Consider the following 18,589-nt stretch of genomic DNA (forward strand, 5'->3'; position numbering starts at 1 on the left):
TACCCCAAGGTTTCACTATATGTTTTACTGCTTGTTTGCATGCAAGGAGGGTTTTCTGAATGGATGCAGGCCATTTATAGGTAAATATTCAGAAATTTATATGATTTTTAAACATTGATGTACTTAGGCACTCATGTTATCATGTTAGCAGGTCTGGATGGTTGCTTCATCAAGCTAAGCACTGGTCAGCAGATATTGGCAGCTACAGGGAGGGATGGCAACAATAACATCTTCCCAATAGCTTTTGATGTTGTTGATAAGGAAGAGACAAACAATTGGACATGGTTTCTCACACAGTTGAGAACAGTCATTGGAACTGGCAATAAGTTTGGCAAATACACAATTATGTCTGACAGGCAGAAGGTATTTTTCTGAACCTAGTCTTTACATTTGCCATGAGTAAAATGTTATTCAGTAGTAACACTTAAGATTACACTACATTGAATAGGGATTGTTGAATGCAATAGATGATGTATTCCCTGACTCTCCACAAAGGTTTTGTCTTAGACATATTTATGCCAATTTTCAATCTGCTGGTTTCTGAGGAGAGGAACTTAAGAAACATTTAGATCAGGCTGCCTATTCCTTTACCAAACATGGACATGATTTAGGCATGGAGAATTTGAAAAAAGAAAGTTTAGAAGCTTGGCAGTGGTTGTCACAGATACCAGAGCATACATGGGCTAGGTATAAAATGGACACTATGTGCAAAACAGACCTGTTAATAAACAACCTTAGTGAGGTTTTCAATAGAATGATATTGGATGTTAGGAAGAAACCAATCAGGACTATGTTAGAGGGCATAAGAACAAAGCTGATGATTAAGTTTCAGAAGATCAGAGAGAAGACAGAGACATGCAGATGAGAAATCACACCTACTTATTCAGAGATTTTAGAAGAGGGGAAGAAGTGGGCTAAATATTGTGAAGCATACATGGCAGGGCCAGGCATATGGCAGGTCACTAGTAGCTCTGAAAACACATATTGTGTTAATTTGAACAATGAGACCTGTGACTGTAGGAGGTGGGACATGACAGCTGTCCCCTGTAGTCATGCCATTGCTGCAATGCAAAAAGTGAAGATACACCCTGAAGACTATGTTTCTGCTTTCTTCAAGAAACCCATGTATTGTGAAACATATAAGCACATAATATTCCCTGTGCCAGGTCCTGACCATTGGCCTCATACACCTGGTGATGATATTTCTCCCCCTGTTTTTAGAGAAAAGAAAGGTAAAAAACAAACTGCCAGGAGGAAAGGCCTGTTTGAGGTGCCAGCTAAAAAGGATACTTCTAGGATTGGTATAGTGACATGCAGCAACTGCAAGAAGCAAGGGCACAGGATCAACAATTGTGGTGTCCCTTTGAAACCTAAGTTCCAGATGAGGCTGAACAAGCACCAGGTATGTCCATTCATTCCATTGTTACATTCATTGCATTGTTACATTCATTTCATTTGTAGGAAAATAGTTCTAACTAATATTGTTGTGTAGGAAAATAGAGCAAACTACTCTGAGGCTGGTTCTTCAATGGCTGCAACTGCACAAAGGCCACCAAGGGTACCTGCTGCCTCTGCACCTGCACCAACTCCTCCTCCAATAACAAGTGTGTCAACACAGACAGCTTCTAGGTCAAGGAAAAGGGCAGCTCCAGCTACAACAGCAGTACCACCACCTCTCAAGAAGAGCAGGCCCAACACCTCTTCTTCAACACTAGTACCACCTCCCAAGAAGAAGAACACAACTATTTCTGGCAATGGATCAAGGTCTTCTCCAGCAAAGAACACAAGGTCATCAAGGTCTTCTCCAGCAAAGAACACCAGGTCAGCTACTGCCAATAGAGCTGGCAATGGATCTTTCATTGCTCCTAGACAATCTGCTACAAGTGCTGTGCAGGATGGGTCAAAGAGGGTCAGGAAGCCATCTGGGAGGCTGAAAGATTACTTTTATGCAAGTGGTAACTAGCTGAAGTGGTTGAACTACTCTGTATGCAAGTGCACTGTTTGATTTGGTTTGTCATAACACTGCCTCACTAAGTACTTGATACTGCACTGTTTGATTTGGTTTGTAATATGGTACTTTATGTGGATTCTGCACTTGTCTGCAACTTCAATTCATCTGCAACTTTTATCTATATGTGGATTCAACACTTGATAAATTGATGGTGCTGCTGACCAAGTGCATTGTAAGATACTGAGATATACATAACTGACCAAATGCATACATTTATTCAGAAACATCCAAATGTTACATAGATAGAAAGATAGTCTCATAGATTACATCCAAATCTCACAAATACTACCAAAACTATCTCTCAAATTGACTTACAGATAGCTAGAAAGATAGATTACATCCAAATCTCACAAATATCAGTCATAACGCTCAAAGAAACGGACCCACTTGGCCCTAGTTGCTGGATGAGGAGCCATGACTGCCCTCATCCTTGCCCACCTAATGATCTCCATGAATGACCTTCCCCTGCCGCCAGTGAAAACCAGCTCTAGTTCTTCATCATTGCACTTCTCCAGTACCTTGTCGGAGAGTCGGCGGTTGAACTCCTCTTGCTGCTCATCCTGGGCCGCCTCTAGTGCCCTCTGCCTGCGCCTCCTCCTCCTCCTCTGTGCTGCTGCTGCTGCTGTCCTAACCTCCACAGCCTCCCCCTCTTCCTCTGTGACATCTCCCATGTTAGGATCCATCTGTGGTTTTCTTTTGGGTGGCGGCTGGTGGAGTAACTGGGAAAGGGTGGGGGTGGGGAGGGGTTTATATTGACAGATGGATGGGGTTGGGTTTAGTAGGCCTAGGGTTGCATTTGGTCAAAGACTAGTGGGCCAATAAGCCCAAATACCCACAGAAATAATATTAGTAGGCTAACAAATGACATATAAAAGATATAAGATCAAGTTGAACACTTAATAGCATGCATTCTACATTTCCACAACTTAGTAGCATAAGAGATCCATTTCCACTACTTAATAGGTGATCCATTACAACTTAACAACATATGAAATAAGGTTCTTGCACTAGGTTAAACTTCACATTCCCCCAAAATGTACACCCATAATCACTTGCAGTCATGCCAGGCCACATCCTTATATAAAGGCCTTTGGATGTACTTACTTCACCAAGATCAAGCTTCAAGACTCAAGGATGGCCTTGATTTGCTCTAACTTCCCCTTGCTGCCATACCCTTCTTTCAGCAGCTCAGCAACAACAAGATCAAGCTTTGCCTTCTCCTTCTTAAGAACATCTCTGTCAACTTCAACAGCCTTCATAGCCTTCCTGGTGTTCTTGATGATATCAGCTTGGCTTTGCAAAATGCACCTCTGCTCTTTTGCAAGTTTGAGCTTTTCCATCTGCACCTCCAACATAGCTTTCTCCTCTAGCTCCTTCTTCTTCTTCTCAAGTTCTTCCTCCTCCACTTGTTTCTGGTACACCTTCTTGTCCACCCTACCATCCTGCCAATCAAACATCTTGGATACATCATCAACAAGCTTGGTGTACTCAATGCAAAGCTTGTCATTTTTAGTCCTAAGCTTGGCCAACTCCCTTTCATGTTCACTCTTAAGCCTGGCCAACTCCTTCTCAAACTTCTGCTTGTCCTGTACCATTCCAAAGTTCTGCTCATGGAACATCTCCCATAGCTTGCACAGACATCTCTGAAGAACAGTTGGCCAAGGCCCATCAACCCACTCTACAACACCACAATTCACACCATTTTCCTGCATTTATAAATGTGATAAGTTATTACAAATGGACTAGGAGCTTATTTCAGTTCCATGATTAACTTGTATAGACTTCATAATTTCTAACAATGAATAACATAAATGAGATATGATAAGTTATTACATATGTGACTGTCATATCAAACAAAGTGCTGCATCATATCAAACATCAGTGAACATACATAGCAGAAATGTTTATTGGCATCTAACCTGGACTGGGCAGCCATAGAAACGCCTTCCTGTTACAGGCCCTTCAAAAGCAACATGCTTAATAGGCCTCAGTTGGTGCAGAATGCACTTGGGATGAGCAAGCTCAAGTTGGCCACAGAAAAGGGGCTCCACAGTGGTGTCTGGTTCCTCCTGCAACCATAATACCAACAAACACTGGTTTCAATCTCCACTCAATACCAGAATCTGTTGGGAATCGTAGCATAATTTTAAAATTTTCCTACGCTCACCAAGATGCATCTATGGAGTCTACTAGCAACGAGGGGAAAGGAGTGCATCTACATACCCTTGTAGATCGCGAGCGGAAGCGTTCCAATGAACGTGGATGACGGAGTCGTACTCGCCGTGATCCAAATCACCGATGACCGAGTGCCGAACGGACGGCACCTCCGCGTTCAACACACGTACGGTGCAGCGACGTCTCCTCCTTCTTGATCCAGCAAGGGGGAAGGAGAGGTTGATGGAGATCCAACAGCACGACGGCGTGGTGGTGGATGTAGCGGGTCTCCGGCAGGGCTTCGCCGAGCTTCTGCGAGAGAGAGAGGTGTTGCAGGGGAGGAGGGAGGCGCCCAAGGCTGTAGGTTGCTGCCCTCCCTCCCCCCCTTTATATAGGCCCCCTTGGGAGGGGGGGGTGGCCAAAACCCATCTAGGGTTGGGGGGCGGCGGCCAAGGGGTGGAAAGGGGTGCCTTGCCCCCCAAGGCAAGGGGGAAGCTCCCCCTAGGGTTCCCAACCCTAGGCGCATGGGGGGAGGCCCAAGGGGGGCGCCCCAGCCCACTAAGGGCTGGTTCCCTTCCACTTTCAGCCCACGGGGCCCTCCGGGACAGGTGGCCCCACCCGGTGGACCCCCGGGACCCTTCCGGTGGTCCCGGTACAATACCGGTAACCCCCGAAACTTTCCCGGTGGCCGAAACTTGACTTCCTATATATAATTCTTCACCTCCAGACCATTCCGGAACCTCTCTTGACGTCCGGGATCTCATCCGGGACTCCGAACAACTTTCGGGTTTCCGCATACATATATCTCTACAACCCTAGCGTCACCGGACCTTAAGTGTGTAGACCCTACGGGTTCGGGAGACATGCAGACATGACCGAGACGCCTCTCCGGTCAATAACCAACAACGGGATCTGGATACCCATGTTGGCTCCCACATGTTCCACGATGATCTCATCGGATGAACCACGGTGTCGAGGATTCAATCAATCCGTATGCAATTCCCTTTGTCAATCGGTATGTTACTTGCCCGAGATTCGATCGTCGGTATCCCAATACCTTGTTCAATCTCGTTACCGGCAAGTCTCTTTACTCGTACCGCAATGCATGATCCCGTGACTAACGCCTTAGTCACATTGAGCTCATTATGATGATGCATTACCGAGTGGGCCCAAAGATACCTCTCCGTCACACGGAGTGACAAATCCCAGTCTCGATCCGTGCCAACCCAACAGACACTTTCGGAGATACCCGTAATGCACCTTTATAGTCACCCAGTTACGTTGTGACGTTTGGCACACCCAAAGCACTCCTACGGTATCCGGGAGTTGCACGATCTCATGGTCTAAGGAAAAGATACTTGACATTGGAAAAGCTCTAGCAAACGAAACTACACGATCTTTTATGCTATGCTTAGGATTGGGTCTTGTCCATCACATCATTCTCCTAATGATGTGATCCCGTTATCAATGACATCCAATGTCCATAGTCAGGAAACCATGACTATCTGTTGATCAACGAGCTAGTCAACTAGAGGCTTACTAGGGACACTTTGTGGTCTATGTATTCACACATGTATTACGATTTCCGGACAATACAATTATAGCATGAACAATAGACAATTACCATGAACAAAGAAATATAATAATAACCATTTATTATTGCCTCTAGGGCATATTTCCAACAGTCTCCCACTTGCACTAGAGTCAATAATCTAGTTACATTGTGATGAATCGAACACCCATTGCGTCCTGGTGTTGATCATGTTTTGCCCTAGGGAGAGGTTTAGTCAACGGATCTGCTACATTCAAGTCCGTGTGTACTTTACAAATATCTATGTCTCCATTTTGAACACTTTCACGAATGGAGTTGAAGCGACGCTTGATATGCCTGGTCTTCCTGTGAAACCTGGGCTCCTTCGCAAGGGCAATAGCTCCAGTGTTGTCACAGAAGAGAGTCATTGGGCCCGACGCATTGGGAATCACCCCTAGGTCGGTAATGAACTCCTTCATCCAGACTGCTTCCTGTGCTGCCTCCGAGGCTGCCATGTACTCCGCTTCACATGTAGATCCCGCCACGACGCTTTGCTTGCAACTGCACCAGCTTACTGCTCCTCCATTCAAAATATACACGTATCCGGTCTGTGACTTCGAGTCATCCAGATCTGTGTCGAAGCTAGCGTCGACGTAACCCTTTACGACGAGCTCTTCGTCACCTCCGTAAACGAGAAACATATCCTTAGTCCTCTTCAGGTACTTCAGGATATTCTTGACCGCTGTCCAGTGTTCCTTGCCGGGATTACTTTGGTACCTTCCTACCAAACTTACGGCAAGGTTTACATCAGGTCTGGTACACAGCATGGCATACATAATAGACCCTATGGCCGAGGCATAGGGGATGACACTCATCTCTTCTATATCTTCTGCCGTGGTCGGGCATTGAGCCGTGCTCAATTGCACACCTTGCAATACAGGCAAGAACCCCTTCTTGGACTGATCCATACTGAACTTCTTCAATATCTTGTCAAGGTATGTACTCTGTGAAAGACCAATGAGGCGTCTTGATCTATCTCTATAGATCTTGATGCCTAATATATAAGCAGCTTCTCCAAGGTCCTTCATTGAAAAACACTTATTCAAGTAGGCCTTTATACTTTCCAAGAATTCTATATCATTTCCCATCAATAATATGTCATCCACATATAATATGAGAAATGCTACAGAGCTCCCACTCACTTTCTTGTAAACACAGGCTTCTCCATAAGTCTGTGTAAACCCAAACGCTTTGATCATCTCATCAAAGCGAATGTTCCAACTCCGAGATGCTTGCACCAGCCCATAGATTGAGCGCTGAAGCTTGCATACTTTGTTAGCATTCTTAGGATCGACAAAACCTTCCGGCTGCATCATATACAACTCTTCCTTAAGGAATGCCGTTTTGACGTCCATCTGCCATATCTCATAATCATAGTATGCGACAATTGCTAACATGATTCGGACGGACTTCAGCTTCGCTACGGGTGAGAAAGTCTCATCGTAGTCAACCCCTTGAACTTGTCGATAACCTTAGCGACAAGTCGAGCTTTGTAGATGGTCACATTACCATCTGCGTCCGTCTTCTTCTTAAAGATCCATTTGTTTTCTATGGCTCGCCGCTCATCGGGCAAGTCAGTCAAAGTCCATACTTTGTTTTCATACATGGATTCTATCTCGGATTTCATGGCTTCTAGCCATTTGTCGAAATGCGGGCCCGCCATCGCTTCTTCATAGTTCGAAGGTTCACCGTTGTCTAACAACATTATTTCCAGGACAGGGTTGCCGTACCACTCTGGTGCGGAACGTGTCCTTGTGGACCTACGAAGTTCAGTAACTTGATCCGGAGCTTCATGATCATCATCATTAACTTCCTCCCCAGTCGGTGTAGGCACCACAGGAACATTTTCCCGCGCTGCGCTACTTTCTGGTTCGGAAGGGGTGACTATCACCTCATCAAGTTCCACTTTCCTCCCACTCAATTCTTTCGAGAGAAACTCCTTCTCCAGAAAGGACCCGTTCTTGGCAACGAAGATCTTGCCTTCGGATCTGAGGTAGAAGGTATACCCAATAGTTTCCTTAGGGTATCCTATGAAGATGCATTTTTCCGACTTGGGTTCGAGCTTTTCAGGTTGAAGTTTCTTGACATAAGCATCGCATCCCCAAACTTTTAGAAACGACAGCTTAGGTTTCTTCCCAAACCATAATTCATACGGTGTCGTCTCAACGGATTTCGACGGAGCCCTATTTAAAGTGAATGCGGCAGTCTCTAAAGCATAACCCCAAAATGAGAGCGGTAAATCGGTAAGAGACATCATAGATCGCACCATATCCAATAGAGTGCGATTACGACGTTCGGACACACCATTTCTCTGAGGTGGTCCAGGCGGCGTGAGTTGTGAAACTATTCCACATTTCCTTAAGTGTGTACCAAATTCGTGACTTAAATATTCTCCACCACGATCTGATCGTAAGAATTTTATTTTTCTGTCACGTTGATTCTCAACTTCACTCTGAAATTCCTTGAACTTTTCAAAGGTTTCAGACTTGTGTTTCATTAGGTAGACATACCCATATCTACTTAAATCATCAGTGAGAGTGAGAACATAACGATATCCTCCGCGAGCCTCAACACTCATTGGACCGCACACATCGGTATGTATGATTTCCAATAAGTTGGTTGCTCGCTCCATTGTTCCGGAGAACGGAGTCTTGGTCATCTTACCCATGAGGCATGGTTCGCACGTGTCAAATGATTCATAATCAAGAGACTCCAAAAGTCCATCTGCATGGAGCTTCTTCATGCGCTTGACACCAATGTGACCAAGGCGACAGTGCCACAAGTATGTGGGACTATCGTTATCAACTTTACATCTTTTGGTATTCACACTATGAACATGTGTAACATCACGTTCGAGATTCATCAAAAATAAACCATTGACCAGCGGGGCATGACCATAAAACATTTCTCTCAAATAAATAGAACAACCATTATTCTCGGATTTAAATGAGTAGCCATCTCGAATTAAACGAGATCCAGACACAATGTTCATGCTCAAAGCTGGCACTAAATAACAATTATTGAGGTTTAAAACTAATCTCGTGGGTAGATGCAGAGGTAGCGTGCTGACGGCGATCACATCGACCTTGGAACCATTCCCAACGCGCATCGTCACCTCGTCCTTTGCCAGTCTCCGTTTATTCCGTAGTTCCTGCTTTGAGTTACAAATATGAGCAACCGCACCGGTATCAAATACCCAGGAGCTACTACGAGTACTGGTAAGGTACACATCAATTACTTGTATATCACATATACCTTGGGTGTTGCCGGCCTTCTTCTTGTCCGCTAAATATTTGGGGCAGTTCCGCTTCCAGTGACCACTTCCCTTGCAATAAAAGCACTCAGTCCCGGGCTTGGGTCCATTCTTTGACTTCTTCCCAGTAACTGGTTTACCGGGCGCGGCAACTCCCTTGCCGTCCTTCTTGAAGTTCTTCTTACCCTTGCCTTCTTGAACTTAGTGGTTTTATTCACCATCAACACTTGATGTTCTTTTCTGATCTCCCCTTCCGCTGATTTCAGCATTGAATATACCTCGGGAATGGTCTTTTCCATCCCCTGCATATTGTAGTTCATCACAAAGCTCTTGTAGCTTGGTGGAAGCGACTGGAGGATTCTGTCAATGACCGCGTCATCCGGGAGATTAACTCCCAGCTGTGACAAGCGGTTGTGCAACCCAGACATTCTGAGTATGTGCTCACTAACAGAACTATTCTCCTCCATTTTATAGCTGAAGAACTTGTCGGAGACATCATATCTCTCGACCCGGGCATGAGCTTGAAAAACCAGTTTCAGCTCCTCGAACATCTCATATGCTCCATGTTTCTCAAAACGCTTTTGGATACCCGGTTCTAAGCTGTAAAGCATGCCGCACTGAACAAGGGAGTAATCATCAGCACGTGATTGCCAAGCGTTCATAACGTCTTGGTTCTGTGGGATTGGTGCATCACCTAGCGGTGCTTCTAAGACATAATCTTTCTTGGCTACTATAAGGATGAGCCTCAGGTTCCGGACCCAGTCCGTATAGTTGCTGCCATCATCTTTCAGCTTGGTTTTCTCTAGGAACGCGTTGAAATTGAGGACAACGTTGGCCATTTGATCTACAAGACATAGTGTAAAGATTTTAGACTAAGTTCATGATAATTGAGTTCATCTAATCAAATTATTTAAAACTCCCACTCAGATAGACATCCCTCTAGTCATCTAAGTGAAGCATGATCCGAGTTTAACTAGGCCGTGTCCGATCATCACGTGAGACGGACTAGTCAAGATCGGTGAACATCTCCATGTTGATCGTATCTTCTATACGACTCATGCTCGACCTTTCGGTCCTCCGTGTTCCGACGCCATGTCTGTACATGCTAGGCTCGTCAAGTCAACCTAAGTGTATTGCGTGTGTTCCGAAGCCATGTCTGTACATGCTAGGCTCGTCAACACCCGTTGTATTCGAACGTTAGAATCTATCACACCCGATCATCACGTGGTGCTTCGAAACAACTAATCTTCGCAACGGTGCACAGTTAGGGTGAACACTTTCTTGAAATTATTATAAGGGATCATCCTACTTGCTACCGTCGTTCTAAGCAAATAAGATGCAAAAACATGATAAACATCACATGCAATCAAATAGTGACATGATATGGCCAATATCATTATGCTCCTTTGATCTCCATCTTCGGGGCACCATGATCATCTTCGTCACCGGCATGACACCATGATCTCCATCATCATGATCTCCATCATTGTGTCTTCATGAAGTCGTCACGCCAACGATTACTTCTACTTCTATGGCTAACGCGTTTAGCAATAAAGTAAAGTAATTTACATGGCGTTATTCAATGACACGCAAGTCATACAAAATAATAAAGACAACTCCTATGGCTCCTGCCGGTTGTCATACTCATCGACATGCAAGTCGTGATTCCTATTACAAGAATATGATCAATCTCATACATCACATCTTTTGGCCATATCACATCACATAGCACTTGCTGCAAAAACAAGTTAGACGTCCTCTAATTGTTGTCGCAAGTTTTTACGTGGTTTGTAGGTTTCTAGCAAGAACGTTTCTTACCTACGTATGACCACAACGTGATTTGCCAATTTCTATTTACCCTTCATAAGGACCCTTTTCATCGAATCCGTTTCGACTAAAGTAGGAGAGACAGACACCCGCTAGCCACCTTATGCATCTAGTGCATGTCAGTCGGTGGAACTTGTCTCACGTAAGTGTACGTGTAAGGTCGGTCCGGGCCGCTTCATCCTACAATGCCGCCGAAACAAGAAAAGACTAGTAGCGGCAAGAAGAATTGGCAAACTCAACGCCCACAACTGCTTTGTGTTCTACTCGTGCATAGTAACTACGCATAGGCCTGACTCATGATGCCACTGTTGGGAATCGTAGCATAATTTTAAAATTTTCCTACGCTCACCAAGATGCATCTATGGAGTCTACTAGCAACGAGGGGAAAGGAGTGCATCTACATACCCTTGTAGATCGCGAGCGAAAGCGTTCCAATGAACGTGGATGACGGAGTCGTACTCGCCGTGATCCAAATCACCGATGACCGAGTGCCGAACGGACGGCACCTCCGCGTTCAACACACGTACGGTGCAGCGACGTCTCCTCCTTCTTGATCCAGCAAGGGGGAAGGAGAGGTTGATGGAGATCCAACAACACGACGACGTGGTGGTGGATGTAGCGGGTCTCCGGCAGGGCTTCGCCGAGCTTCTGCGAGAGAGAGAGAGGTGTTGCAGGGGAGGAGGGAGGCGCCCAAGGCTGTAGGTTGCTGCCCTCCCTCCCCCCCTTTATATAGGCCCCCTTGGGAGGGGGGGGCGGCCAAAACCCATCTAGGGTTGGGGGGGCGGCGGCCAAGGGGTGGAAAGGGGTGCCTTGCCCCCCAAGGCAAGGGGGAAGCTCCCCCTAGGGTTCCCAACCCTAGGCGCATGGGGGGAGGCCCAAGGGGGGCGCCCCAGCCCACTAAGGGCTGGTTCCCTTCCACTTTCAGCCCACGGGGCCCTCCGGGACAGGTGGCCCCACCCGGTGGACCCCCGGGATCCTTCCGGTGGTCCCGGTACAATACCGGTAACCCCCGAAACTTTCCCGGTGGCCGAAACTTGATTTCCTATATATAATTCTTCAATCCTACAATCAAACCCCACCCTCACTAATCAAGAACAGTATCACACACACAACAACAACACTACACTCAGCAACATCCATGGCTGTAGCCTAGGGCTACTAGCACCTAACCCTAACCCTAACCCTAGGTGGCAAAGAACTTACCATAAGTCCCATGTCCATGCTGACAACCTCGCACTCCTCCTCCGAGCTGGTTTCCTCGTCGTTCCAGGAAGGCATTGCGGCAAGGAGGTCGACGGCCACCGGCCTCGAAGACGGCGAGCGGCGGCGAGCTCGTACTGGAGCAGGGGAGTGAGAGCAGGGGAGTGAGCGAGCGAGCACGAGAGAGTGTGCGAGCGGGTGCGCCCGACCGACCGAGCGGGTATATTTACCCCAGTTCCGACCGGGCCGGTCGGCTAACGGCCGCGCGTGGCCACGTGGGCTGACAGATGGGCCTGGTCCGTCAGAAAACGGGTTAAATCGCTAGTCACCGCGGGTTTGGGTTTTTTGAAACAGCGGACCGCGCGTTCGGTAGCTTTCTGAGAAAATTTAAAAAATGGTAGTTTTTTGGAATCATAGCCTGTAAACTAGTAGTTTTATGCTATTTACTCGACCCCATTCATTGGGAAATGTTGACTAGCACAAAATATAAGAGGTTGTTTGGTTTCTACTCAAAAGTGCCATGCCAAATCATTGGCGCTGTGGGCGCACCAAAATGTCGGCGGTCGATTCAGCCGCCCCAGTTTCATCGGTTCGTTGGCGCAAAAGCAGAAGAGAAAAAGATGGGCCGTGCTAGTGAGCCAAAACATTAGAATCCATCTAAACAAGTGGTGTTATCTCGGTTAACGCCAAAATATTCACTGGACGGACGGCGGCTTCAATCCAAACAGGCCCAAAGACTTTTTGTAGGATCTTATATTTTCTGACAGAGGTATTACCTTCTCTTGTGAAATATAAAATGTACTCCCTCTGATATGAATTAATTGACGAAAGAGCAGTACCTATTGTTGGCTAGCTGTGTCTTAGAATCTTGGTTTTGTGAAGTTTAGTACTCGATTGCATTTCACAAAATGAAAAGAAACAGAAACATTGGTTTTCTTTTGGTCGCTCAAATACTCGTGAAGTCTAAATTAATGAGTTAACTCTAAATGTGAATAGTTTACATTTTGCATGTTACACGGTCCATGTAAACACAGAAACACACTGTTGTGTTGCTTTTGATTCTAGTGGGATACAATTACTTGTGCCTGAACATCTGAGCGCAACTCATTCAACTTTATTATCTGACTCCAAAGTAAATAACCTGCTCTCTCAAATCTTAGTTCTTTGCGAACTTGGTTTTATATATGTAAAGGATAATGTTGATTATGAAGTGATCATGGTTTGCACAAGTGGCATCCGGTGGACAAACAAAACTAGCAATAAAATATATGGAACTTCAAAAGAGATCAAGCAATAAAGCCAAAAAAATACATAAATATTTCTGGAATACTATCACATTTTCTGTCGGGAAAACCATGGATTTCAGTGAAGGTTTTCCCCTAACTTTCCTAGGAAATTGCTGATTTCTGATGTATCTTGTTTCCCTAGTTTATTCACACTAATTTTATTTTTATAACAATTTTAAAAAAGTTGGAAACATTGGTTTTAATAATATTTGGTTTCCTAGCAAACCAAATTTTATTTCGTTTGTATTTCCAATTCTTAGGACAGCTTACCACATGTACCAGGTGGTATTTCTTTCATTAAATTATTTTCTCCCTTCTTTTGAATTTTGTGTGTTTTTATAGACTTAAAATTTATGTTTTATGTTATATTTCTCAGCAATTTTTTAGTTGTTTGTGATTAAGTATCATTGGTGCAAATTCATTGGTAGTTAGTTAAATCTCCATGCGTTGCAACAGGGGCATACCTTATTCTAGTGGTCCAATGTAGAAGAAATTTGATTAGTTTGAGATTGAGATATGCTGTGGGAAGGGAATTCATATGCAAAATGCAAGGAAGTATATGATGTGATTGCGTTTGTGTGCGCACAACTATGTGGGTTGATTTCACTGTTTGCTTTGTAAGGGAATTCTTGCTATCGTCAATTTATTTGATTAGTGTTGATTGATTTGCAAGAGATTTCTATCCCCATAAACGAGGAGGTCAGGGTCGGTTTGCGAAAAAAACAATGCGGTTATTGCGTTGTTTGGGAAAAAACGGTGCGAGAGGGAATGTATAGATGGGAGGGGTGAAAGCGATGGAAGCGAAATCAACAAACTTCCCTTTTAATAATAGAATTGATTAAAATTGCTTTGAGTGATGGAAGATACAATATGCTGATAGTTTGATAGCTCAACGGTAACCATTTTTTCTATTTCGCGGAGAAAAGAAACACAATTGACTTAAACTTTCCCAATGTTTAAAACAATTTGTTGGATTTTGAGATAGACAACCGCTTATGTCGAGGCTACTCTAATATAAGTTGGACTTTAATAATCCAAAGATTCTTGCAAAAAACAACAACCAAAAGAAGAAATTATATTTTTCATTCCATTCACATGACAACTTTACACACGAGCTCAGTTTTTGGTGCACTGACACGTGTGGTCCCACAACAAATACTACAATCATAGCTGGCCAAATGGGTTAGCACGACACAGCACGGCCCGGCTCGCCGTAATCGTGCCCGGCACGGGACGCCCCGCAAACGTTTACTAAACAGGTCGTGCCATGTCGGGTCGCGTGCTGCAACCTCTAGCACGACTCAGGTGCTATTCGTGCCGGCACGGCGGTACATCCGGCCCGCTAGGCATTTTTGGCCAATTTGGGCCTATTGGGTTGTTTTTTTTGCGGGTAGGCCTATTGGGTTATATATCTCTATCTGTACCTAATAATAAAAAGGCTATTACTTCTGGCAGTACGTCATATAAATAGCCCCCAAAATTGCAAAATATTACCCACCAATGCCAGTGACAAAAAAAATTCCACACAGGGGAATCCACCAGCCTGGGCCGGCCCATGTAGGGACGTCCTATACTGCGCTCTGACCGTTAAGAGAAGACGCAGCGAGCCCGTTTGGGCCGGCTGATCTGTAGGCGGCCTGTTTTCTAATTTCATTTTTTTTCTTTTTTTCTTTTCTGTTTTAATTTTTTCTGCTTTAAATAATTCTCCAATTCAAAAATGTTCCGAAAAATAGAAAAACTAGAATTTTCAAATGATTTTTTTCATAAATCATGATTTTTTGTGGGTTCAATTTTTTTTCGTAAATTTTGAAAAAATCTTTGCATATTCAAAAAAGTTCGCAATTTTGAAAACAAATGTTTGGGATATAAAAAAATGTTCATGATTTGTTTAAAAAGTTCGTGTATTAAAAAATATTAATGAAATTAACAAAATTTGGCCAATTCAAAACATGTCCATGAATGGAAGAAATATCCTAAAAATTCCAAAATTATTCATTACTTACAAAAATGTTTATTCATTCATAAAATGTTCACTGATTCAAAATATGATCATGCATTTCAAAAAATGTTCGTTAAATCAGAAAAATGTTCATGTTTTTCAGAAATGGTTCCACCAAATTCCCCCAAAAAATGTTTGTCGATTCTGGAAATGTTCTCTGATTCAAAAAATTTGTTTAAAAAATAATCACATTTTTTTAAAAATGTTTGCAAATAGTATAAAATGTTCATGAATTGAAACAAAAATTCTTGTTTTTAGAAAAAAAATTCGAAAATTTGTAAAAGTGTTCACGAATTGGAAAAATGTTCATGATTTCAAATATGGGCACGAGTTTTAAAAAATGTTCATGATTTCACGAAATTGAGAGTGATAATGTATATCGATGATGTAGCAAAATGTGTTCAAGACCATTGAAGATTATGATTTACTTTTTCTCCCGTTGCAACGCACGGGCCCTCTTGCTAGTATAAAAATCTAAATAGAAATTAAAACAAATTTTTAGCAACAATAAAAATTAAAACAAATAATCTGGCCGTGCCCCAAGGCTTCAACCCAGGCACGGCCCGTTTACTTTTTCTCCACCGGCGCCGTCGGCCGTCGTCAGGGCAGCTCCGCCCTCCCCCTCCCCTCCGTGGACATTCGTCTATTCGTCCTCAAGCCAAGGCCTCCGGCATCCCCAGGTAAATTATGTGCAAATTGGTAGCGATTTTGGAGATTGCGGCTGATTTCACGCTCTAACCCCCGACGGAACGCTCCCCGCTGGCAGGTCTTGTCATTGGCGATGGCGAAGAAGAGATCCAGGAAGCAGTCGAGGAGGAGGAACCCGGCGACCGGCCTCACCGGCGACCTCATCGTGGAGATCCTGTCATGGCTGCCTTCCAGGCAGCTGTGCCGCGCCAAGTGCGTGTCCAGGCGCTGGCACCGCCTCATCTTGGACCCCTACCACCGCAGGAGGCTCCCCCAGACCCTCGCCGACGTCTTCTACCTCACCAGGGACTAGTGGCGCTCTCCCCAGGAGGCTCGCCATTTCGCCAGCCTCCGCCCGGAGCCGGGACGCGGGCCTCTCGTCCACCCCTCCCTCTCCTTCCTGCCAGGCTGCGAGCGCCTCGAGCTTGCGGACGCCTGCATCGGCCTCCTCCTCTGCCGCTGCTTCTTCGACATCGATCTCCCGGAGATGTTCCGCTACGTCGTGTACAAAATTGGCATAACTTAACATGCTTAGAAGGGTATGCTTATTTCATTGGAGTTATCATGTCCAACATTCAAATGATGGATATTCGTGTTGATGCATTATCCATAATTATTCTCGTTGTAAGGACGTGATTCCAAGGGGGTCATGGAAAGGGACGAGACTTGCCTGCTCCCCGCGCGTGCCCATCCGTGCTCCCGCATACGTGGCTTGATTTGATTGGAACAAAATAAGGCCCGGCCCCACCCCCTTAAAATCAAGGGGGGAGATGATTAGATTAGAAAGGAAAAAGGAAAAAAGACAGCCGTAGGATGAGGTGGGAGCACAGATGGGAGCATGGGGAGGGAGCAGGCAAGCCGGATCACATGGAAAGTAAGCAAGCATGTGAAATAATGTTTATTTCCTTAAATTGGTTGAATTTTTCTATGCTAATGCTTAATTTATATGCTTGAATTTTCAGGTTTGGATTTACTTTTGTAATGGAAAGCTTGCATCAGTTGTTGCAGAAAAAAATGCATTGCTCATAAAGAAGTATTCTAGGCTTTTGAAATATAAATTCTGGTGTTTAGATATTCTATATTTTAGAACCTAATGTTGCATACCGAGCACTATTTTTGCCAGTTGAAAGCTCCATCGGGTGCCTTCTACAGAGTAGTTAGTCGCCAGACTCCATTGTTATTGTATTTCTTAGCTATCCGAGGTGTATATGATAGCGTAAATGCTTCATAAAATAACAAAAATGTATTGAATGCACAATAGAAGTGTATAGCGTTTGCCCTTGGAGAAACTTGTATGGAGTCATATTGTGATCTTCTAGATTTATGTTATGATGTTACAAGCTCAAAATAGTGAGTTTCATTCCACATATTACTATTACTAGACTCGGCCTTGTTCACTGTTTTAATGCCTACCGTCGGTGTAAAACTGAAAGCCCAATTTGTTTCCAACTAAGGACCAAAACTGCACTTGCACTAGTAGAAAAAGAGGCTTCCATACGCCCCCATTAGTCCCCAAAATAATCGAACCGCGACCAAAGGGGTCTTTAGTCACGGTTCGGAAGGAGACCCGCGACCAACTATCTGGGCCCAGCGCGCTCGGTCGACAGCTGGCGGACGGAAGGGGCTTTAGTCCCGGTTGGCCTGGCCAAGCGGGACTAAAGGTCCTCAGGCTGGCCCGAAGGCCTTTAGTCGCGGTTGGCCAGACCAACCGGGACTAAAGGTTAGTCCTTTAGTCGCGGTTGGCCAGACCAACCGGTACTAAAGGGCCCATCAAACTCCCCCCCCGGACCGCCTTTTCAGTTTTAGAAAAACCAAAAGAAAATGATGGAAATGTCAAAAAAATAAAATAAAATAAGTTTCTCATGTGATATGTGGTCTAGTTGTTGGAAAAATTAACAAATATGAATTTCGACTTTATTTGCAAAATCTCTCTGGAATTTCTTAAAATGGGCATAACTTTTGCATACGAACTCGGATGAAAAAGTTTTTTATATGAAAAATCATCTACTCGAAAAGTTACATCCGAATTTAACCGGGGGAACCCCGTTAAACATTTTCAAAATCCTCAAAAACCTAACAGAAAAAAAGATACGGGGCTTTTAAGATCTGGAGAGGCAAAAAAATTCAAAAAAATTCAAATTGTGGTCAAACCGTGGTCAAACAATGGTCAAACTAATTATTCTAGAATATTAGTGTTACTAAATAATTATTTCAGTTTTTTTTAATTTTGGTCAAATCTGGTCAAACAGTGGTCAAACAGTGGTCAAACAATGGTCAAACTAATTATTCCAGAAATATTAGTGTTACTAAATAATTATTGTTTTTTAAAACAATAGTTTCAAACTCAAACAGTGAAATGTGTCACTTCATGCTCAAGCTAAATTCCTGAGGGTTAATAGAATTGACATCCTACTATTGTCAGGAAAACAACAAGTGCAGACTTGGAAACGAGGGAGAATAGAACCCGGAAGTTAAGCGTGCTCAGGCTGGAGTAGTGAGAGGATGGGTGACCGTCCGGGAAGTTAGATGATTTGGAATGATGAGGGGTGATTAGAGATTAGAGGATAAATTGAGGGGTGGT

At 44.3% G+C, this 18,589-nt stretch overlaps 1 protein-coding gene across 1 annotated transcript; it reads right to left on the reverse strand.

Moving 5' to 3' along the window:
- Positions 1–3,132: 3,132 nt before the first annotated feature.
- LOC109761315 (uncharacterized) lies at positions 3,133–12,114 on the reverse strand. Its single transcript, XM_020320116.3, has 3 exons — positions 12,040–12,114; positions 3,931–4,080; positions 3,133–3,717 (listed from the first exon to the last, which is right to left on the reverse strand). Exons 1-3 carry the CDS (start codon positions 12,112–12,114, stop codon positions 3,133–3,135), a joined length of 810 nt encoding a protein of 269 aa, XP_020175705.2.
- Between the last annotated feature and the right edge of the window lie 6,475 nt (positions 12,115–18,589).

The sequence above is a fragment of the Aegilops tauschii genome, chromosome 6, assembly GCF_002575655.3.
Source record: "Aegilops tauschii subsp. strangulata cultivar AL8/78 chromosome 6, Aet v6.0, whole genome shotgun sequence".
Taxonomy (NCBI): Eukaryota; Viridiplantae; Streptophyta; class Magnoliopsida; order Poales; family Poaceae; genus Aegilops; species Aegilops tauschii.